Genomic DNA, 25385 nt, shown 5'->3' on the forward strand with positions numbered 1-25385 from the left:
TGTCACGATGGTTCACCTTGCACCCCCTCGAGGATTATATCTACTCTCTTGGATGAAATTTAGTGGCACTTTTATGCTTATCATTGTGTATGGAGATATAGTCAGATCTAAACTTGATTGGCATCAATGAAAGAAGTGGTAGTTACCTAATATCACATAGCTTCTTATTATATCTATTACCTTTCTTCTATTTGTAGTATGCATTAGTTCATTTCACCCATAGTGGTGAACATTTGGTGTCATTGGAAGTGACAAAAGTGGACGGCGAAGGGAAAGCAATGGGCCAACCAATAGACTACAGTGAATGTAGCCACCAAGAGCACAAGGAGGAAAACCCATAACTCTTTAAAGGCAAATGGACGTTGGCATCAGACTTTGTCTTGTTATTACAGGCGTCCATTGAAACTCACATTAGGAGGGATGTTGCATGAGTAGAGGTACTAGAGAGTGTCATGTGGTGTGTCCTCAGAGTGAGTTTTGTCAAGAACTAGTTGATGTGCTATCTCCCTCTTGACTGTCGGTGCAAACCTTCCTTGCCCTCCAGAATTGTCGTGAGGAGGTCAATTGTGCAAACCAAAGGCAACAAATTCTCCGAGACTACCATCATCAAAGGGAAGAAGAGGCATGTGATGAAACTAGTTGGAAGAAAAACAAAAACTAATTTTTTCAAAGGGAAATAGAAATAAGAGAGAACACGAGAGTGTTACAATTATGTCATGCTGGTAATATGTATTGTCCATGAATAATGAAATAAATAAAGTGTTGTTATTTATACTAAGTTACCACATGTGTTCAAGAAAGATGAAAGTCGGTAGTCGGTTCACCAACAATTTTGGTTCGATGTGAATTCGCTAAAAAGCCACCATTAGATTGGAAAATTCGCTGAAAATTCTTTAAGCAGGACCTTGGGCGAATTCACAAAGAATTTGATCGACTTTTCAAACCGACAGGAGACTACCACGCGAGCCCTGCAGATGAATTTGGAACTACCTTATTTTGTTCTCTTGCAGATGTGAATGCCGGTAATATGAAAATATTAATAACAGCTTACATTTTTCCTTTGCAATATTTGAAAGCGTGAGCTAATTGAGGGGCGGTATTCAGGGGGCAACGTGGATGAGAGATAGTAGACATAGATGGCAGGTGAGGCTCTGATGTGGAGTCCACCTCACCTGCGTTCTATTCTTGTTTGCAATGGTTCGTTCTTGGTCAAACGCCACGTGCTAAAGTATTGTTGGCAATGTTGTGAGTTGACGGAATCTACCTCACCCATAGGTGGAAAATTTGCACGGAGTGATGGATTATGTTATTCTGATTCCTCCACACTACTGCTGCAGGTCCTATGAAAACCTTAAAGGGTCAGATATCTTTATCACTCTGAATATCACAACTCCAATACACCCCACAGAGCACAATTTCTCGTCCTTGTCGCTATTTTCTGCAGACCCATCATCTTATATACTCAACCTGAAACCACAATTATATCAAACGTTGACACGATCACTCTTTACTTGATAGACATTAGATTGTTATATCCTTCATTTATTTTTCTGTTATTATTTTTATTTATTTAGTTATCTTTTATTTATTTGTTTAGTTTATATTTTACTACTATTTTTATATTTCAGTATTGATATATATTTAGTTTATATTTTTATTTATTATTTAGTTTATATTCATTATTATAGTAATATTGTCGTTAATTTAATATTATAATTTATTGTCATTTATTCATGTATTACTTGTTTTATTAGTTATTATTATTTATTTATATTTTAATATTATTGTTTGTTTGATGGTTTTAATGATATTTAATCAGTATGGCTGATTATTAATGTTTACAGTATTATTTCTGAAGTGAAACATTGATATGGTGGTGTATTTTGGACTAAAATATTGATATATGTGGTTGTGCATTTTGCTATGTTGCTTTATTATTAGCATAGTGCTGTATGAACTTATTAGCATTTTGCTATGTGCTGTTCATCTATACAGGATATATATATATATATATATATATATATATATATAAAATCTTGTATAGATGAACCCAAAACAAACCCGAATCCAGCCCAATTTTTTTTGAGTGAATATTGAACCCGAATCTCGAACTCACATCCGAACCAGCAACTTAGTATTTATATATCATGTGTCATTTGCATGCACAAGAAGAATTCATGCCACATTTGTTAAATACAGATAAAGGCAACATTTTTGTATACAATTGTCCCATTTTTGTTGTGTGTTGTTAGGAGACAACTTTCTTCTTTTTTGTGGCAGGCAGGGGTGGGGTGAATCGATATACCTTTGAACAATTTATAGCATTTAAGAAGCCGTCCACATAACATACTTTAAATTCACAGGAAATGAAATTACTGAAAGTAAATTACAAAACACCACATAACACTAGATTTTTATTGTGGAAACCTATGATGGGAGATAACATGAAGAGGGTTCTCTATCAAGTATTAAGTAACCAAAACATTTAAATGCTGTCGACCATAACAAAAAATTGCGCTTGACTATACATTGGTCTGGAGTCTGGACTAACATACCCATACACCATGATAAACTTGAGTAACTGCCGCTAATACCATTAGTGCTGCTGTCAGTGAACTATAGAACCTGAGCAACAGATGTAATGGTAAGAAAGCTGTACTGGAATGTCCAAAATGCTGTCATTAATGAACACTGGAAAAATGGGGTAGCCTAACATAATCCACAGTTAACTCAGGTTTATAGAGTACTTAAAGCACAATCACAACTATTTAAAACATCCTTATGTCCGTCCGCAAAATCTTGTTATTCATCATCATATCTTTACTCTGCAGGCTGGCAGGATAGAGGCTTTGATACCAGTGCAATCTTGCTCCCTTCTTGGGATTGCCCTAAATCTTTCCCAAACGCCTTGTAAATGTCTAAGTCTACTGACTTCCTCAATTTGGATGCTGAATGCCACTGTCATGGATGAGGGTTATTGCTCAATAGTTCAATCTTCCTTGGTTGATGCCTTGAGGTATGGATGAGTGATGATTGATTAGTCCCATTCAATGCTTGGAATGAATACTCTTTTATACTTTATTGGTGAAAGGGTCACCACCTTTCATAAAGATTGAGTCACCACTTTTCATTGTTGTCTTTGAGAATAATATATTATTCCCCAGATTGATCTTCCTTGAATCTCCTCAAATGAAATCTTATCCCTTTATATCCTCCAAAGTGAAGGAGAGTCACATCTCTTCATAATGGTCAAAACCTTTCACAATTACCATCCTTCGAGAGGGTCACAACCCTTCATCATTGCTGCCCTTTTGAAATAGTCACTCCCTTAGCTTCTTCCCAGTCCTTTCTGCCTTCATTAATGCTTCCCTAACTCCTTTTGCTCCCTTCTTCCTTCTCCACATTTCCCCTTTCAAATGAATGTTTCTCTCTTTTATATCTTTTGTTGAAGGAGTCACAACTCTTCATTGCATGCCTCTTGACCTTTCATAAAACTTAATTAATTTGTAATTATCAATCCTATTTTAGAAAGGGGATATTACAGAAGGAGTGAAGTAAATCTGTCATATTGCCTGACTGAAACCCTAGTCACAGTAACTCAGCCATTCAACACATAATGGCAGCAAAAAGATCATTAATATTTATTCAGGCCAGTGACTGATAGCTTTTAGGTTGACCCAGAAATAAGATAAGGAATGTTATGATTAACATTTTAATGAGAGCCGACCTATTGTTTATGTGAAAATAATAAATAAATAGGGTAGTCTCACATAAGAGATGCAAATAGGAGCGATCTCATTAGAATCCTTAATAATAATATCAATTAATAAAAATTAAAATTAGCATAGTGTATGATTATAAATATACTTGACTCTTAAGGAAATATCTTTTATTAATTAAAACAACAATAGTGCTGTAATATTATTGAAAGAAATGATTTAATTTAATTGATGATCTATATACCATTGGGTGCAAGCATGAATTGAGGGGTCTTTAGTCAAATTGGAGATAGAAATCTCAAAAAAGTGCTTGCTTGTCTGGGAGCATGGAAGATATATATTCAAAAAGTAAAAGTCAGACTGCACACTCAGACTGAGTTGCTGGTTAATGGAGTCGGTTGGCATGATTTAAAAAAGAAACAGTTAGCAGAGACGGCACCTACACGTTCGAGAATGCATGACCATAATATCAGAATTCTGAAATAGCAATTGCATCTATTATTAGCTCAATTCAGTTTTTAGTTAATCAATATTAGATTTATTACAGAATCCTTTCAAAGTAATGCAGAGATAACCATGCATTCTTGTTAATATCTCTTTGTCATAGATGGAATACCCCCGTCCAAGTCCTCTCAAGTTCGTGCTTTCATAGGCAATGGAGTGTTTGTTTTGCATTAGGACAGCTCTAATACACTCACCTGAGGCATCACATTCCAACTCAAATGGTTTAGACAAATCTGGAGCGACTAAAATAGGACGTGAGCTTTTCAATTGCTTGAACTGATCAAAGGTCTGTTGTGCTTACTTAGACGAAGAAAACGCTCCCTTTATAGACAAATCTGCAATTGGGGCAGCAACCTATGAGAAACCTTTTGTAAAACCCATATAATTCAAAAAACTTCAATTGAGTAATGTTGGTAGGTGGAGGCCAATCAAGTATACCTTTGATATTTTCAGGGTGTACACAAAATCCATTAGCGCTGATTATGTGCCCAAATTATAATAATTCAGTCATTCCCATCTCTCATTTGGGCTCCCTTGCAAACTGTCATGTCCCCATTTTAAGATAGAATTTTAATAGTAATAAATAAATAATGATAATAAAATCATATATTATAATTAGTATTAATAATAAAAAAAGAAATAGTAATAAAATATTATTATAATATATATAAAAATAAATAATAGTATAATATTTAATCAATAAATAAGCTCTAAACATAAATAAAATTGACTACAAGAGATTATATTGTAGAAAGTAAATAAGTAAATAAATAATATAATTTAAAATAATAAAAGTTAATTAAATCTAATGAAAAGTCAAGAGATATGTAATAAAAGGACACGACTCCTTCAAAATAAGATATAAAAGAGAGGGGACTTCATTTCAAAAAGGGGTGAAGAAGAAGAAGAAGAAGAAAAGAGAAGTTAAAGAAAGATTAACAGAAGAGGAAAAAAATGTGAAGAAAATAAAGAAGTGAATTTTTTAAAAGACAACAATGATAAAAGGATGTGACTTTTTGAAAGGGTTGTAACCATATAGGGTTGTGACTTTTTGAAAGGGCTGTAACTATACAGTGTTGTGACTTTTTTCACATGGATTATAATCATTAAGGGTTGTGACTTTTTGAATGGATTATGACTATAAAGGAGAATATAAATATGATGGGCTTTCTTCAAAAGTGGCAGGAGGAAATAAAGAATCTTATATCATTATAAGATATATTATATCTATATGATGTATATATTTGTATATGTGAATATTGGTCATATATCAATAACTATTTTAGTATTAATATCATTTACAATAATGAGATTGTACTATCAACTATAATTGAAAAATTAGAAATACATATCTACATTTCAATCCTACTACTATTGGCTAAGAAGGGAAGACTGAAGTGTTGCCAAGGAGGGGCTTGTGTAAATTCCAAGCAATGGAACTTTGTCCCAAGATAAGGTAGGGGTCAGCATTCCATAGGCCTTTGTGATACAAACTTGGACCTATAAACTTCGAGGGAATCTATTGATAGTGGTATCTAGGCAACTTGGTTAACACCCACCGTTTCCATCATGATTTGGAATAGTAATAAGATTGGACATAAGAGTTAAATATAACTTTAAGAGTATGGTATTACCAAGGAGCGACTTGTATAAATTCAAGCTAATGGATCATATCCCAATAGAGGGTAGGGGTCAGCAATCCGTAAGCCTTTAGGATATGGATTTGGACTTGTAAGCTTTGAGGGAGTCCGTAGTTGGTGTTTAGGCAACTTTGATAGCTTCCATAATGTCCATCCATAAACCAAATAATCATATGATTGGGTAATTGGAATTATTATTATGGACATATTCTTAAGACTGATGAATAATATGATTGATTAAATACAGGTCAATCATGACCAACCCAGAAAGGGGACATCACACAAAGATTCTCTCTCCTAAATGGTCAACACTTCAACCAATTGTCTCAAGTGTTTTTTCGTGAACTGTTGTAAACACGCATGCCATCAAAGAAAATCAACATGAACTTGCATAAATGTTTACTGAACACCGTGTTTATAAAGGATTGAAAAGTTGCAAGTGCATTTTTCAAACCAAAAAGCATGCCAAGAAACTCAAAATGGTCGAAGTGACATCTAAATGCAATTTTTTCTATGTCCTCACTAATCCTGATTTGATGATAACCTAGATTTCAATCCTATTTTAGAAAAACTGACCGCCCCATGCAACTTATCCCTACTAGGAATTGGTTATTTGTTCTTAATGTTTTTCTTGTTCAATGCCTTGTAATCAATATGCATGCGCATTGTTCCATTCTTTTTCATCAACACCACAACAAAAGAAGCAAAAGGGCTCTTTCTTGGCTTGATGTGGCCCATCTCTAGGATCCCCTTAATAGCCTTCTTAATTTCATCTTTAATTCTCTTAGGGTCCGTTTGGTTTGTGGAATTTAAAAAACCGGGATTTATACAAACCTTGGTTTAGCCAAATCAAGGTTTTGCAAATCTTCATTCCGATTTTTGGGATTTTACTTGAACCGTTTGTTTCACTCGGAAGATGCATGTAAAGACACATTTTTATGTGTAAGCTTGGAGTTGAAGGTAAATATTAAAAAAGAGTCCAATTTATTGTTTTTACACTCCTTAAAAAACATAACCAGGTTTTGATTTTCAATTCCTACTTGCTAGTAGGAAGTTGGAAAACCTGGTTTTGAGGCAAAATTGGAAGTTCAGTATGCTAATTCCATTTTGCCAATTTTGAAACAAACACAAAAAATTTCAAATCCGGATTTTAAAAAAGCCAATTCCTGTCATCTTCCGGGAACCAAACGGACTTTTAGTGTACCTATATGGAGTAGCTATAGCAGGTAATTTTGCTCCCTCTTTTAACTCAATCACATGCTCAATGCCTCTAGTAGGTGGCCTACTTGGAGGGATTCTATTGAAGACGTTGTTTAGTGATCAAAGCTTGTATATTTGTACAATAGGACCTCTTTTGCTCATGCGCTTGGGTAATCACATTTCTGTCCATTCTACCTGATCATACCTAAATAACCTCTCCATGCTCTTAAAGTGACACCACTCTAAGCCCACCATTTGATAGGCCCTTGAGTACCACTTTTTCCCCTTGATGCTTAAATTTTATTTTTAATCTCTCTAAGTTGAAGGAGAATTCCACTAGTGATATCATCCATGCCATGCCAAGAGTCACATCATTGCCTACTATACGAACCACATAAAACTTATCTTGCAGCTGATAATTACTAACCTGCATAATCAGATTTGAAATTTTAAGTGTGCAAGAAAGTTTATGTCCATCACCTACCATTACCTTAAATTCACTATGCTCTTTTTTCTGAAGTCCCCTCCTAGTCACCAAACTCTCATCAATAAATTTACGCGTTGCAACTGTATAAATTAAGGCTACAACACGCTGCCCCCATATAACACCTCTTACTTTGAAGGTAATAACCTTTTGAGTACAAGACAGTTGTGCAATGGCATTCTCCTCTTTAGATTCTTCTTCCCTTTCAACTCTTTTGATGATTCCTCTTCCCCTTTTTCATCCGAATCAGATTGCGGGTCTGATTTTTCTGATATTCTTTTTTCAGCTGCATAATATTCTGTTCAACGTGCCTTCCCTTTTGTTGCACATTTACGACATATAATCCGAGGCTCATTGCATGTAAAGCATGAATTCTTCCTTTAATAGATCATTGAGTGTCTCACTGTCAATTCCAGTGACCATTTCTTTGGCTGATCAGATTCTTTTTTAAAATGTACCTTGTTTTTGTCCCCTTTATGTGAGAACCACTTCAATTGAAATCTGCTCTTTGATGTGGGTGTTTTCATGTCTCTTGCTTTCTTGATGGCTTGTAAGTTAGATGGGTTGAATGCTTTTACCAATCCTTTCAATGGTTCAGTTAACCCTTCTATGAAAAAGACAAAGAGCCCCCTTTGTAAAGCATCCATCACCAAAACTGACAATCACCGAAAATTGATAGCTTATGTATAAACTGTACCCCATGGTTTCATCTGTGCTAGTTCTTTGAAACACAACTCTAGGTTCTTTTTGTCGAATGTTTCAGGTAGCCTCTTAGTGAAATCTGCATAATGGTCATCACTACTCATGGGTAACACCATCCAAATGTATAGAAACATATTTAACTGGCATAGGATTAATATTGAAGTAGGTATTTAGTTTTTGCACCCATCCTCTAATGGCAGTCTTACCTGATCCATCAAAATAACGAAGTGTGAGTCTTCCCACATTCCTACTCAATTCATTGTGTTACTCTGTTTCTTCTGAAAGGCATGTACCTCATCATTAGATCCATGTAATTGCACTGAGTTATGTCATGGTGGAAATCATGTTCAGCATCATACCAATTCTGTCTCAATTCATCTTGTAAGTCTAGCAAGGTTCATTTCCCACTGGTGGTTGTACTCGTGGTGGAAAGAATGGCATAAGGGGTCTAGCTACCGCTGCCTTAGGATGTTGGTTTTCTGCTCCATGATGATTTCTCTCATTTTCTTGTCCATTGTTACCATCATTGTTCAGCCCCATTCGAGTGATTGCATCAATTAATCGATCCATGCGTTGGTTGGCTTTTCCTTGACTTCTAACCAAAGCTTCCAAAAGAAGAGTTGTTCAATCACGGTCCAGTTATCTGTTTTCCCTTTCACCCCTATCACCCATGTTTTGAAATTTCTGGATTGTTCTAATTGTTTCACTGATCGCTGCTCCTCAGTGTCTAATGGCCACTTTTCCCTACATTATTCCAGTTTTTTCCTTTGTCTCTCTTTGATATCTTGTCTCCCTATCACTGATGCTCATATAAGCTCATTACCCCACTGAACAGCAGGAAGAGTTGGGCTCTGGTGCCGCTGTAATGACCCCTGATTTGTTTTTTAAATGTTTGCAATCATTTATGTGGTTTATAACCCAATTTTTGACGTTCAACATTCTAGAAATGTGTTCAAAAGTTGCACAAAATTCCAACATGTAGCACTGAGCATACCATTTGTTGAGATTTCAAAATATTTAAATCACAGATTCTTTCTATTTATTCTTCCATTAAAAATATATTTAGGAAAAAGCTAGTAAAGCCTGAGCTTGTAGTCAAAGAAAAATCAATGTGCACTCTTTCCTTTTTTAATTATTTCATTGCCCCATACAATGTTGAATGTATTACTTATCTCATGTTCCCTTTCATTGCATCTCGAGTTCATTCAAATTCCACAATTGAATCTCGACTTCAGATCCATACCTTCCCCTGAACCATGCCCTTTTTTAACCACAACCCTTCCCTGTTTGTGGCGAGTTTGTAAATAATAATTTTAGTTTGAAGATGTACGTACAAGGGTCGAAAATAAGAGATGGATTTTGTCACTCATTTTGATGATATGAGAATATTTATGTTTGCCATTGCTACCAATCTTGTATATCTCAGTTTTTCATGTAGTCAATATTTAGCATATAGAATATATATCATTTGTAACATATGCAAATTTGACTATATTCCATATAGTTTTAATCTTTTTATTATAGGGCAATTGAGGGTTCTGTAGGAGTTCTCACCTTAATGAAACAAACAGAAATATGAAATATGCATGAAACTCTGATAAAGACGTTTTAGAAGACCATATAAAAAATTTAGTGCTAAAACAGACAGGACAACAATTCTGGCTACAAAAACTGATGTAGCAGTTAACATCATACATAACCTAAAATAACAAAAAACATTTCACCAAGAAGAGGAAATCAATGCGAGGGTCTAAGTACCAATTCATCGTTGAATTCTGTCTTAATGCTAGGATCCAGTGAAGAGCAACAGGAGGTGTGGGAGACCCCACTCTTTGAAATCACCAGTTTGGTTTATAAGCTTGAAACTTCAAGACTACCATCCCAGAGAACAATACAAAAATCATGCATACAGAGGCCAAGTCTTGATAATATAGAACCAAATCTGTATTCTTTTTGACTTGAAATAAAAAAATATGATTTAAATCCTGTCATTTTCTCTATCTGCTGCAATAGTGCAGGGATTCCTTCCATCTCTTGTTATACAAGCTTAGAGCAGTTATCAAGGCAACATCATAATGTGGCCCAGAATCCAGTTCTTGGTAGCTTTGTTAGGAGTGGGGGCACTTAACTGCACTATAAAATCTTTAATAATGGAGGCTTTGTTATGGATAGCTCCTGTATGATTCAAGCCTTTGTCAGCCAAAATCAGACGACAAAGTCAAGAGCGGCTGCATCAGGAAAGCAAAGGGTTTTATGGAGGCAGGAGTCAGAATCTGCCCCGCCATAAGGAGGATATTTAGACTCTAGAGAGAGCCACATTTTGTATAGCAGAAGTCAAAACAGACAAAAAAGAGACTAAGCAATAATGAATTGCACCTTCTCACACATTTCTCAGCAATTCTACATGAAAACCACTATGGTGACAACAATCTGGACTAAAGCATCTTTGGGAATGATGGTGCATTCCAAAGCCCTACACCTACAAATAGTGAAAATTAAGACTATCTAATGTTAAATACTGAGGCATGATTTGAAAGATGGTATAATTGATTTTTCTAAAGGCCCCCCTTAGAATAGGAATAAGAGGAGAGGCCTTGTGAAAATAGATGCTTCTGTTATCCCTTCTCTTTCTAAATCGTTAGGAGCCCCCCCTACAATTCTATGGGCACCCGCCTAAAATTCTAAGCAGGACTCCCTACTATTCTAAGGTCTAATCAGGTAGGTAGCTGCTTGAATTCTACTGGACCATGGGCCCTAAAATTTGATAGGATCCCCCACCCCTTAGAAAGAATAGTCGGGCTGTCCTATGGCGGCATCTACCTTAACTGCTTTATCACCATAGAATGCAGGGTGGTCCCTACTATTCTATGGCCCCCTACTTATATTATTCTGGGTGGGTGGGAACTATAGGGTGCTATGCAGGCCCTACACCTACAAATAGTGAAAATTAAGACTATCTAATGTTAAATACTGAGGCATGATTTGAAAGACGGTATAATTGATTTTTGTAAAGAGAGTTCATAACCAAAGGAATGATTTTCCTTTGTTTGGAAGGTCACTGATTTTGGCTGTAAATGGGAATTGATCATACCATTATTTTCTGGAAGATTAGCAGCTCAATTACATCCCCTGAAACATTGCCCAAACAAAATATCTCCATGCTTTGAACTAACAAGTTTGCTTTTATGATATTCCAGAATTCCCTGTCTTTCAAAAAGTTGATATAGTTAACTGGATATCATGTACAGAAAGATCTTGAGTTGGTCAGGAAAATGCCATGTTGGATAAATGAAGGCAAGGTTACTAAATGTGATTTTGATCCATTGGGCACGTGAAATATATGGGGATCTATAAATATTAAATTCCTAAGATATGAAATTTTGAAATCAATCAGAATTTAGCTACTTTCTACTTACTTGGAACTGAGATGCAGGTTATTTAGAAGAAAGATGATTACTTTGCTAAACAAAATCAATACTCAAGGAAACTCACTATATGTTGACTTTGAAAATTCCAATCTGGAGTAAACATGAAATAATGAATGTTTATGCTTGCATAATTCACCAGAGAAGGGTATAAGCCTGGAAATTGGGTAAGTGTATGAACCTGGGAATCAGCATTGATACCTAAAACATGACTAGGGGCATAGATAACCAAAAAGAGTGTAGAAGTATAAGATAAAAATTGAGAAGTTGGCAATTTTTGTTTAAGCGATTATGCTAGACAGTTGTAGTTTTTATAATTAGAAAGAAACCTTGGGAGATGATCACGATCTAATTGCGAGCTTAGTGATTCCAATTCATTTGAATAATCACAGTTTTCAAGATCTTGGCCAACTTTTGGGGATGTAAAGTGCTTGGAGTTTTCTTGATAGTCGTGATGGAATGGTAAAAACACACTTCAAATAATTCAATGTTCCATTTGGCTATTTATGTAAGGTCAATGTTCAGATACTGATAATGGGGGAGCATGATCAAAGTTTGTCAAAATTTTGTGAGATCTGAGCATAAAGGGTTTGGAGATTCCTATATTAGACTCTAGGAGAAATCTTGGAGCAAAGGCCTTTCTTTCCAAAATTTAAGTCTTGGTTTCCTTATTCAAATATTTTTTAGCAGGAAGTAAATGATGGTTCATAAAGGATGGATTCTGCATTTGTTAGAGTGGGGATATAGTTTTGTGTAGAGGTTTTGGGAAAAATTGTTCTTTCCCATTTACTGGTCATAATTGGGAATGGAATGATGTGGGATAAAAGTGGGGCCTCTGTGCTATGGTTTTTCTCCAAATTTTTATGCCACAGCCCAGCCAATGAAGTTTATTTGCCAAACAATATGGTAGACCGATTAGCTTTGACCCTGTCAAAGAAAACTTTTATTAGATCTTTGTCTAGATTAGTGGGCTTTGAGTGATCGATTTCAAAACTTGGGTGGTTCAGACTTGGGGTGAGCACTTGTGCTCTTCTTTCCCCTCAACGGATTCTTTGTAATGGAGTTCCGCTCCCAGGTTTGTTCACTTAAGACATTATCTGATACCTACCATTTTTTTTTGACAAAGATCTTGTCTTTGTTCAGTGGCAATGGATCTTTGTTATCTCATTGTTCCCAATCGCTCCTTTTGTGTTTTGGATAGGTACATAACCTCTTGCTAGAGTTTTGGAATACAAATTGTTTGAAGAAGATAGAGGGTGCTGTTTGGGGAAGGTTGTGGAGATTGACCGCAAGCCTTTACCAAAACAGTCATCTTTGTGTGTAATTAAGTTTTATATAGTACTTTCATGGGTGATGGCCCCAATAGACTTCATTAATAATTTAATATACAAAAAAGAAATCCTTGTACAGTTTGCCAGTATGTCTGTAAGGGTCTTATCAGTCTCTTCTGGATTTATAATATTCTATTATGTTGTAGTTTTCTTCAAAACTGTAGCCGTAAGTAGAATTTTTTGTTATTTTTTAGTGATGGATAGAGGTGTTTTAACAGTTTTCATGCTGACAATATAATCTGTCATACAATGCTACATATTATGTTTCTATTGACGACTTTACTAATTTTGTTTTTCTTAACTGTCAATAATACTCTCTTTTTATTTGCAGCATTTATTGCAAAATTCATGAGCATATACAAGAAATTTCTTATTGCAACTTTTGGATGAGACCTTTCTGGAAATGGACTCTAGTACCTTCAGTGTTCCTTCCCCATGCGCATGCTGGTTGGTGCTGATTTGTCGGCCTTTAAGTCAAGAACAAAATGGAGCCGAGTTTTGTGCTCTGAAGTTAATGGTTAACAAATTATAAGGAGTGGTAATCCAGGCTGGTTGTTGGTCAGTTGAATACTATGTTTCCAGTTGGAGTGATATCTAGTACCTAAAAAAGTAAAAAACTGTATGCAACTAATCCAACGAGTTATAAGATAATGTTATGCTTTTAATATTTATATAAAGCTCTCATGTTGAAATCTAATATATTTTTGGCAACGTGGTTGTAACAAATTTAGTATGTTCCTATTTCGGTATTTTAAATTTAGTTCCATTTTCTTATATGATTATTTCTTGCATAAAATCATACTGCTGTATTTACTAGTTTAAACATACTGACACTAAAATAAATGAGCTGTGACAAGAACTTTAATAGCATACATGTTTGTTTTTTATTATAAAGGTGACTATCATAGGAAACATGAAAATAGCAAACTAAAAAGCATAGCCACAGGTGGCCATCATATACCCTTGAAATGATATATGTACATCTTCAGCTGCACAACATTTTTGTACTTATACAATTTTATTTGGCAGATCTCGTTGAAAGTGTTTCTCTCTAGAAATTTAAATATTATAACTCTTAATTAGCATGTTTATTAAGCAGCTCTCTGGGAAATTAGTGTCCGTTTACTATCTGACAAAGATAAATAAATGATAATTAATATTTCAAATCTGCAGGGGTTTTTGCTGGTTTGTTTTCCTCAGCCAATGAGGATCTAAGTGGGTTATGTTGCTTTGCACGGGAAGAATATGTTAATTATAGCTAGCTCGGATCCTAGCTAGATTTGATTAGATCATCAAACGCTTTTATCAATCAATTACATTTTATGTTGTATATCTCCTTGTATAAATAGAATAGGTGGGGATCAAAGTTAAATTTACATCATAAAAACTATTGGTGCCAAAAAGGACTGGCTTTGTGTAATGCCCCCTTTTTGGGGACATTAGGAATTCAGTAAATTCCTAAAATATTAAATCTGACTTGTGAGATTAAAGAATTAGCTCGGATCCTAGCTAGATTTGATTAGATCATCAAACGCTTTTATCAATCAGTTACATTTTATATCTCCTTGTATAAATAGAATGTGTGCGGCTCAAAGTTAAATTTACATCATAAAAACTATTGGTGCCAAAAAGGACTGGCTTTGTGTAATGCCCCCTTTTTGGGGACATTAGGAATTCCAAAGTAAATTCCTAAAATATTAAATCTGACTTGTGAGATTGAAGAAAAATTATAAAATTGGTCAATTTAATATTGTAGAGGGGTTGAAAGGTGACAAAAGAAGCTGATGAAGGACAAAGAAGTGGAAATTGAAGTCATAGCTTGATGCATTAAAAGACAGACGGGAGACTCATTTTGGGTATGCTGAATCTGAGATTAATTTTTTGGTTTCTCTTTGAAGAACTTTGGGAAGCATTTGGCTTTCTCTTGTTGAAGTTGAAGGGCGAAAAACCTTCAGGATATTTGTTTGGATCAGACATAGCGTTGATTCATCATGTGGTGAATTCGTGATAAGAGTTCACAATTGCATTTCAGGTTTATTCCTAATTATCCAATCTAATCGTCATCAGTGCTTTTACGATTGGATTTTTATTGTATTGCTAAACATTACAATGCAATAATATATATATGAGAATTTTATGAGTTTGTTGGGTTTAGTTGCATGAATTCTATATTTACGATTCTAAAAATTATTTGAGTAAAAAATGAAAAGGGATATATGGGTAGGATATTACACTTTGTAATTGGATATGTAACACGCATGTGCGCACACACCCCCACACCCACACTTGCGCGTGTAACACACAAGTGTGGATATTGTAAACATGAAATGTGAGAAATACGTGGGATCTATATTCAAGGCAATGAATATTATGTAAGGTAGCAATCTAGTCTAATATACACGAAGCAACATATGCAATTTCCTCAAAGGTAGCAGCAAATGTGGTATACCTAAGAGCTATACTCAAATCCAAGGCTGCAAATTATAATTCCTTGACAACGAATTAGATTCTAGATTGTGATGTTAAGTCAGAGATTGATGCATATAACCAATCTACAATCATACTTATTAGTCGACTGTTATAAACTATTCATTGCAGCGAATTCATAGCTTTTCACTGTGATAACAAATTCAAGATCTCCTGCAAAAACATAATGTCAGATATTGGCATACATCTCTTCAGATCTATCATTCTTTTGAGGTGTACATGTATTTATCATTGGCGATACATCTTTGTTCGACGATATTAGCGATTTGCTTCATTAACTAATGATCCTCAACAAATCAATAATTTTGAGTTATGTAATTTGATTCTAAGGAGCAATAATAGATGATCTACTTTGGTGTTGGGTTTTTCCCTCTTATTAGGAGGTTTTCCCAAGGTAATTGTGTTATGTTTTTGTGCTTCTTTCTTTATTTTCAGTTTACTGTTATCTCTGGTCACTAAATTTAACATGGTATTAGAGCTAGGTTCGTACTAACTAGTGATAAGATTTAACCATAATTGTCTAGCTCTTTTTTTTCTTCTACTGTCAAGATGGTGATAGGTTTATAGGTAGAAGATAGGTTGGAAGGAGCACTAAATTTTAACTCTAAGAAGGCACAAATTCTTGCATTTGAGAAAAATGAATTGCTAGAGTTTGTACAAGGAGAAGAACAAGTTGTATCTACAGATCTAGATGAGTTCTATCAACTCATTTAGGATGCTCTTAAGGCCAAGAAAATCGTAAATAGATTCATTCAAAGACTATCTTGTCCGCGCCATTTCCAAGATGTCTACAACTTGAGAAATGGTGAAATAGTTGGGAGGAATGTATGGGATCATTAAAATGATTAGGGCACTTACATTGAGAAGACAAATGCTTCAAATCAAGATGGAAAGGGGTGAATGTTTCATGGTTTTATTCATGGGGATTTCATAATCTAAAGATTAACAAAATGCCATTGATGGTAAGGTGGTGGACAAGGATCATGTCATGCTTGCATTAAATGGTCTTCCGCACTCTTGGTAGCCATTCATTCAAGGCCTAAGTGGGAGAGGTAAATGTCCTACATTTGATCTTTGTGTTGAGTGTATTCAAGAAGAATCTAGGCTTACATCAAGAGGAATCAAGACTTCTCATGGTGAAAATCAAGTCCTTGCTATCTAATTTGTCAAGAAGAAAGGTGGTCCTTGGAAGAATAATAACTTCCAAAGGAACAACAATTTTAGACCTCATGATGCTAGCAACTCAAGGAAGAAACCAAGAGATCTCTCACATATTTGATATTTTAGATGTGACAAGTTTGGTCACCATGCCAAGGAATGTCAAACTCAACTCAATCAACAAGAGGTAGACCTAAATGAAGTTGCCAACAAAGAAGATAAGAAAGATTTTCTCTTTATTTATGCTTTATCAAGTAACATTCTTATTCTTAGTTGATAGGTAGTGGTGCATCTAGGCATATTATTGGTTCTAGAGATAAATTTTCAGATCTGATTGAAAAAAAATCTAACCTTCATGTTGTTATAGGTGACGATGCTAAAATCCTGTACGAAGTTTTGGTAACACCTCTTCTAAATTAGATTATGAAATTTCGTTACAACTTTCTAATGTTTCATTTGTATTGGGAATTAAAAGAAATCTAATCTCTATCTCTTCTCTAAAAGATAAAGGTTATCAAATTACATTTTCAAAAGGAAGGGTGCTTGCATGGATTAAGAATCTCAACATCAAATCTACTCAGGTAATTGGTAACTTGTTTGAAGGTCTCTATAAGCTCTCAACTAAATCATTTCAAGCTCTCATTCATGCATCACAAGAGTCTAGCGATCTATGGCATAGAAGACTTGGAAATCTTCACTATTAGACTCTTCTTATCGTTAAGAAAATGGTTAAAGGTTGCCTTAACTTAGCATGTTCATAATGATGTATGTAAAGGTTATGCCATAGGAAAGAATAATAAAGGTTCTTTTCATAGAAGTGAATCTAGATCTAAGGAGAAATTTTTTCTTGTTCATTCTAAATATGTGATCCTATGTATGGTGCTTCTCCTAGTAGATTTTTCTATATTGTAACCTTTACATATAACTTCTCTAGGAAAACATGGATTTATTCTTAAGGTTAAAAGGATATGATAAGGTCTTTAATAGATTCAAAGAGATTTAATCTTTAGTTGAAAATTTATCTAGGAAAAGAATTAAAGTACTTAGATTTGACAACGTAGGTGAATACACCTTGGGTAATTTTTATGATTTTTGTGTACAAGTAGGGATCAAGATTGAGTTTTGTGTTACTTGCAATCCTTGACAAAATGCTATTGCTGAAAGAAATAACATATCCATTAGCGAGGCAACAAAGGCAATGATTCATGATAAAAAACTACATATGTTTCTATGGGCTGAAGTAACTAGGACTGTTGTCTGTATTCAAAATAGGTGCCCTCACAATGTCTTAAAAGATATGACTCCGGAAGAAGCCTTCATAGGAACCAAACTGAACATCAATGGTTTGAGAGTTCTCGAGAGTCCAGTTTACATTCACATACCCAAGGAGAAGAGAATCAAATTGGTGTATTGTCTTAAAATGGATGCACCTGCCTTTTAAGACCTTTTAGCTCCCTCTTCGTAATACCTTCTTTGAATCATGGATATGCCTGTGCTCAATCTCCTTTTCTCTCTTCTTCCTCTTTTCACCCTATTCCTCTTGGTATGCCTCTTCTTTCTATGGCTTCCTAGACCTGGTCTTTAGGTCCACCTTGACTTAGGTCGACTTGATTTGGACTAGGTTGAACCAGGTTGACCTAGTCCTCCGAGGTTTCTGGGCTCGAGGCCCAAAAGAATTTAGGGGTTTAATTTGTTTTCTTGCGCTCTCCCATCAACTTGTATTGTTTTCCTGCTTGAAAAGTCATATAGAAAGACACTCGAGGCTCCACTTTCATGACATAAGATCATATTCTCAAGCTCTTGCTCTCAAGTGAAGATTTTTGCCTTTTGCATTCAAGGAGTTCAAGCATTCAAGACTTTCAAGCATTCAAGTAAGGAGATTTCTATCCAGTATTGAAGGATCCATTGTGAACATTTTCTCTTCAAGATCTAGCTTATTGTTGGCCATCAAAGGAGGTCTACATTGAGGCATTCATCATCTTCTTCATTGATGCCCTTTTATATGCATGGCACCATGATGGGATTATGGTAGATCTATCACAAAGTGTGGAGATACCCTATATTCCTAGTTTAGTATCTACAATACATTTACATACAAAATCCTTACAAGCAAGAGTTTCAAGCATGGTGAATCCTAATATTTATTTGGTCTTTTAGTCATTTACATTTACATTTCTCAATTACGGTTAATTCCTTAACCTAGGGCTTGACCAAGGCAAGCCCTCATCAAGCACCAACCACAAAACCCTTCTTTTCTGTGTTGATTTGCAAGATATCAGTGAAAAGTTTTTGGATCTAGAACCTACATTTTGGGAGCTTTCTAGAGAAGTCAGTTTCTGGTTGTTGGACTACGTCAGTCTGGTTGTAAGATGTCTTCCCAAGTCGACCTCGTCCTTTTGTCTCTGTTTTTGGGGAGATTTCCTTTCATATCTTTACCCTAGATCTATATCTTAATTTGGCTAATTGTGTTTACATAGTATTTAGATTTACATTATTTAAGCAATTAGTTCAATTTCACATTCACATTATCCTATCAAGGGCTAAAGAGTACATTTCCTTGTATTGTATTCTTCTTTATAATTCTAATTTAGTATTAGCAACCTTCTTCCTTTGGGTCCTAGCTAATTTAATTTGGATTAGAAGTGGAATCATATTTGGAAATTCCCCTCTTTCCCTCAAACACATATTTGAATGGCTTAGTGGACCTTAGATTTGAGAGATCTACAAACCATATTTAAAGTGTCTCCCTTTCCCCCTTAAACATTTTGGTGAACCCGACAAGTCTCGTCTTTTTGATTTTGGAGTTAGTTCCCTTTATTTCTCCGCTTTGGCATCAACTTCACCTAAACATTTTGGTGAACCCGACTTGTGCCCTCTTTTCTTTTTTGGAGTTAGATTATTTGTTTTAAGTGTTTAACTTCCCTTTTGGTGAATCCCTTTCTTTTTTCTCATAGAATTAGATTTGGCTATCTTGTGTGTGGTTAGATATCTCTTTTATGCTCTTTATTATGTTTGCATTGTTACATCTCATTAGGTTCTCCTTTTGTGATCTCCTCTTTTATGAGCTTAATTATACGAAGTCTAACCTATAGTGTTCCCATTAGGCAAAGCCGTAGACTCATGGGCTCTTTTGATCATGATTCCTCTTTTCTTCCTAGGACTCATGATGACACTCACATTTTTTTCTCATGATCTTAATCCTATAATGGATCATAATTCTTCTCACTCATCCCATGATGACGATGATGCCTTAAGAGTCCCTCTTTTGCAAGTTGATAAACTTTCTTGTGAATTTGATAAATTGGAAACTTGGCTTGCTCAAGAAAATCAAAATCCTGATAGTATTGTTGCTATTGAAGCTCTTAAGAGGTTGTTAACAACAATGATAATAACCTATATATCTTGTGTGGTCTCACCTTATTAATACTCATGATAAGCCTTTGACAGAATGTGCTCAAGAGTTAGGATATCCTCCTTCACAATCATTGAACCTTCTATCCTGATTTCTACCACTCTTTCTAACATAGCTACATATGTTTCGCCTCTTATGAATACTACACAACTTTTGGCTCCTTTAAGTGTTGGTCTTCCTAGCCTTTAACTTCCCACGAGTGTTCTTCCTACTTCCATTCCTTCTTCATTACCTTCGTATATTGTAGTTCCTTTTACTTATTGGAACCCTCTGCTTGTTCCTTCTCATCCTCCTTCGACATCCTTACATATTCGTTTCGTTTCTTATAAGTTTCCTAATCCATCTAGGATACCTATGCCTACTAGCATTTCTTTTGATCCTATAGTTAGTACCTTGGTTCAAACTATCACTATTTTACAACTACTTGCTCAATTAACTCAATCTAAGTACAATATTCCTACCTATGATGTTGCCAATCCCCTTTCCTTAGATATCCTTCTTGCTGTTATTCCGCAACATGTTGAGGCACCTTGTCTTGAGACTTATAATGGTAAGGGAGATCCTAAAATTCATATTAGAAGTTTCCAAACTATATGTAGTGATTTTGCTCACGACTATAGGCTTATGGCTAAGTTGTTTCCACATACTTTTAGGGATAGAGCCTTGCAAAGGTATTGCTCTCTACCTTCTTATTCTATTGATTCTTTTCAAACTCTTGGTAATGCTTTCATTCAATAGTTTTAGAATAATATTGGTCCACAAATTTCTTTAACTTATTTAATGCTTTGTAAGAAAAATGTTAAAGAGAGTAATTGAATTTATTGGTAGATTTAAACATCTATATGCTTAGATTTTTTATCCTATGCTTGATCATGATATCTTTATTTCTAATTTACAAAATGACATTAGGGATAAGATTCTCCTTATAGAGTACACCTCCTTTTCACATCCATGTACAACACCATTAACCATTATCAGTTACAAGTGAGCCAACTTGAGAGCTCTACTTCGATGGCTCCTATTTCTAGTGATAAGAGTGATGCCGCTGAAAATTCAAATAAGTTTTCTTAACCTACGACTTTCATAAAAAACAAGTCTACAAATACAATTGTTGATCAAGTGGCTACTACATCTAGATGTACAACTACTTTTTCCTCTGTATTTTATCCTAATCACTAGTATACTTCATTATCTGAACCTTTGTTCGATATGATGACTAAATTGATTCATGCTCGTGCTCTTAATCTTCCTCCTATTCGTCCTATTGATCCCAGTAAACCACTACCTAAGTCTTTTGATTTAAATGCTTTCTATCAATATCACCATCAACTAGGCCATGATTCCAAACAATGTTATGGTTTGAAGATAAGATAAGATAAAGATAGATAAGATAAATTTATTAATGTCCAACAAGAGACCAACGAGGGTCTAAGGAACTAAAAACAATACAAAGGACAAATGCCAACAAGGGAGCAACAAATGGTGTCCATAGAAAGAACGTGAAAGAAAAACAACAAAAGAACTAAGAAAAGGAATAACAATAACTAAGAACTCCTCACAAGCGAGAAATAGTCCATAATGGAAAGGTAGGCATTAGAGCAATTAGGTACTCTGGAAGGTCACTGCCGAGTGTGATCTCTGTATGATCTCACAGATCTAGTGTGACCTGAGATAGTATAGGGAGGCCACTTCAATCCTCAAGCAGGAACTTTAGTACTGAAAAAAGAGATGATGAGTTGTGTAGGGGTCGATGTCGAGAAAAGTTGGAGCTGTATAGTGTGCTCGCGAAGTTGCATGGTCTCCTAAAGGTAGAGTGCAAGACAATGCTGGTCAATAAATTTGAAAAATGAAGGAAGAGATCGACACACTATTAAAAAATAGTAAAATCTCCCTCAGATCTCATAGTAATTGGGACAAAAAAAAAAGAGAGTGAGATTTGGTCTCAACCTCCCTAAGGTGAGAAAGTCGACAAATCTTGTCCTCCCTACCGATCTGGTGATCAGTCTGAAAATCTAGCTGGTGAGATCCCACTCTAAAAGATCCCAAGGAGATGGGAAGAGTGTGAGTCTAACGATGAGTGAGGTACTAGGGGCATAGGATGATCGCATCCTGGATATCAAGGAAGTGCTCAACATAGAAGGCCATACATGAGCGGAGCCCACCACAAGGATTCCTCCAGGTCGTGATAACGTACTATTTATAGATGTCAAGTCTAACATGCTCATTCAACTCCCATTGAGGTGGAAGAAGATGGGCTAAAGTGTCCAGAGAAAATTGAAAGGGGGGAAGACAATCCAAACTAATACCAATCGAACCCAAGAAGGTAGAGACTTGGGTGTACTAGCAATGAGACTAGTGTCCAGAGTCTGAACCTGCAACCTCCATAGAGGAATAGTAATCCAAGTAGGAATATCAATGACGAGCATCAGAGGAATCAACAAAGCTCTGGAACCGGTGAAGCAACCAAACTAAATCAAAGATGGTCCCTAATCTTAAAGGGTGAGCACCATACTCTGCTAGAATGATGCTGTGCGGTGTGGACCAGTGACACCTGATAATGCATCGAAGGAAAAGAGTTTGGACTCTCTCAATAGAGGCCTAGTCAGACTCCAAGAGGGAGGGGCCGCAAATAGTAGAGCCATATAGGACAATCAGATTGACTAGGGAGTCAAGAAGGGACATCTTAGTCATGGTGTCTTGAAAGTGGTGTCGAAAACATTGTCGCTCAAGAATAGCAAGGGAGCCAAGCCCCTTGTTGACTCTGGGTTGTATGGCTAGTCTTAGGCTGAACTGAGGTCTAGAAAACTTAACCCCCAAATAAGTATATGAAGATGCAATCTCAATCTCGGTACTCTAGAAGTCCTTAAATAATTGAAGACCATAACCCGAGTCTTTCCTAGATTTACAATAAGGTCACATGAGTCACAAAAAGAGGCCAAGCCATCAAGGAGCCGTTGAAGACCATCAGGGGAAGATGCTAGGAGAATCATATCATCACCAAATAGGAGAATAGAGATCAACACCTGATGCAAGTAACAACCATTGCTAGGGAGAAAGTAATCATAGAGAAATGCCTCAAGCTCGTCAATGTAGATGCCAAAGAGAGTGGAGGAGAGAGGGCAGCCTTATTTCACTTCGATAGTGCTTTGGATAGGGTTGGAGAAGCCCTTTGGAGTCTTGAATCTGCCTAGAACACATTCGTATAACCTCATAATAGCTCTAAGGAGAATCCCTAAGATCCCAATGTCCCTAAGATGCTAAAAGAGAGCTACCTGAGGAACAGAGTCGAAGGCTTTGCGAAAGTCAACAAAATAATAGTAAACTTTCGCTGAGCGGTGGAGAGCCTCCTCAATGATGGCCCATAAGGTCAAAATGTGATAAGTGGTCTGAAAATCTATATGAAACCCAACCTAACTTCTAGGATGACAATGTTGCTGATTAAGCTCTCTGGACAAGATACCATTTAGTACAATCACATAGAGTTTGGTGAAGGTATGCCCAACCATGATGGTCCTGTAGTTCCCGGGGTTAGAGGCTGGCCCAAATTTATGGATCAGATAGATAATATGTCATGACCAAGAGTCAAGAAAGACAACACAAACCACTTGATTAAAGAGCAATGTAAGAAAGGGACCCAAGACAGAGATACCCAACTTGAAGAATTTAGCTTGGAATCCTTCCTCATCTAGAGTTCTGCTACTGTTCATAACTCTAACTACCTCATAAATATGGGTAAAGGAGAAGAGGTGACAATAGGTGGGGGGGAGAATGAGATGGAGAGGGGGATAGCCAGGAGCATCAAAGAGGGTAGAGGTGTGGGAGGCAAGGGAGTGAAGGTCCAAAGTAGAGGGAGGGGGGTGGCAGGGAAACATGTTGCACCAAAAGAGCTTTGGAGACTAGAAGAATGTGGCACAAAGATAGCTACACTGCAGAAAAGTGAACTTCTGTTTCTTATGGTGAAGAAAGCGACGATAGTCGAGCCTCAACTAAGAGGAAGATGAGGAAGAAGTGAATTGAGTAGAGTGAAGTATGTGGTGAAAGGATTTGCAGTCCTCATCAAACCACTAGTTCATGGGGCAAGATTTGTGAGTGGGGTGAGGAGTGGGCGAGGAGTTGTAGTGGGGAATGGAGAGAAGGGAGAACTCCCACAAGGCAGACACAAGTGAGTGGAACATGGAGGTGATGTCCCCAATGTTAGAGAAGGGGTCCTGGAAAGGAAGTCGTCTAAGGTGATGGATGAAGAGTTTTGTGTCACCATCGATGAAGCAAAAAGAAGTGTGAGCATGGGAGGGGAAGAGGGGGAGGCTACTAGAAGAAGAGGGGCAAGAAGAAGTGGATAAGAAAGGGAGAGGAGGTGTCAAGGGTCCCGAAGGGTGATGCTAAGGAGGGCATGGTCAGTAAGAGGAAGGCGAGAGATGGTAAAGCGATGAATGAGAGGGATGAAGGAGGTCGTAGAGAGAATATAGTCCACAATGCTAGCATCACCACCATGTGGCCAACAAGTGAAGAGTTCAAAGCTAGGAAAGCAAGAGAGCCTATTCAAAATCACTAAGTCAGATGATTCACAAAGCTGAAGTAAATTTCAACCATACCTAGTTAAGGGCCCTTGACGATCCTCAGAGAGCCGATACATACCCACAAAAATAGGATCAAAAGAAGTTGTACACATGGGATCAACCCTATGATCATGGAGGGGAGGCTGTAGGTCTCTGGTGCGTGTGTTAAAGTCTCCCAAAATGATGATGTCCCCAGTGGCAGAGAATCTGGTAATGTGCTCAAGAAGGTCCTCATAGGGGTCCACACCCTTAGTGCTAGGAACTACATAGTACAAAGATGCTGGCAAAAAGTAGTAGACAATGATATAGGTATCTCTATAGAGTGAAGTCCCTCGATCAATGTGAATCCACATGAACTTGGCATAGCTTTCAAAGTGAACCAAGGAAATAGTACTAAAAAGATGGTCTCGAATAAGACAGGAGACCCCACTAGAACCTTTGACCCCACCAGAGCACCGAACCTCATCTCCAAAAGAGGAGAGCCACTAATAGCTAGAAATAACAGGAAGAGGATGCATGGGATTCTCACGTGTCTCTGTAATAAAAAGGTTGGCATAACCAATAGCATCATTAAATAAGCCAACATAGACTAGAGGATACTATTTCCATTCCAGCAATTGAGGCACAAAGAGCCTATGCTCGTTATTTGGTCTTAGAGGCTGCCCTCGAAACCTAGCCAGTAGGAAAGGTGTCACAGATTACTGCTTTAAGAATTCTGATGACTGCATATTTACCCTCTTATCTGGTTGCCATAACGAGGGCATGAG

General features: G+C 36.4%; 1 protein-coding gene across 1 annotated transcript in view; it reads left to right on the top strand.

Moving 5' to 3' along the window:
* EMB2775 (ATPase family associated with various cellular activities (AAA)) overlaps window positions 1-13702 on the top strand; it is a 59960-nt gene extending 46258 nt beyond the window's left edge. The window contains exon 11 of the mRNA XM_089828621.1: window positions 13337-13702. Within this exon, the coding sequence (XP_089684747.1) occupies window positions 13337-13395 (59 nt within the window). The 3' untranslated portion in view covers window positions 13396-13702. The remainder of the gene's footprint in view (window positions 1-13336) is intronic.
* Window positions 13703-25385: the final 11683 nt, after the last annotated feature.

Source organism: Cupressus sempervirens, chromosome 1, assembly GCF_028749045.1.
Source record: "Cupressus sempervirens isolate cs-2001-9-10 chromosome 1, ASM2874904v1, whole genome shotgun sequence".
Lineage (NCBI taxonomy): Eukaryota > Viridiplantae > Streptophyta > Pinopsida > Cupressales > Cupressaceae > Cupressus > Cupressus sempervirens.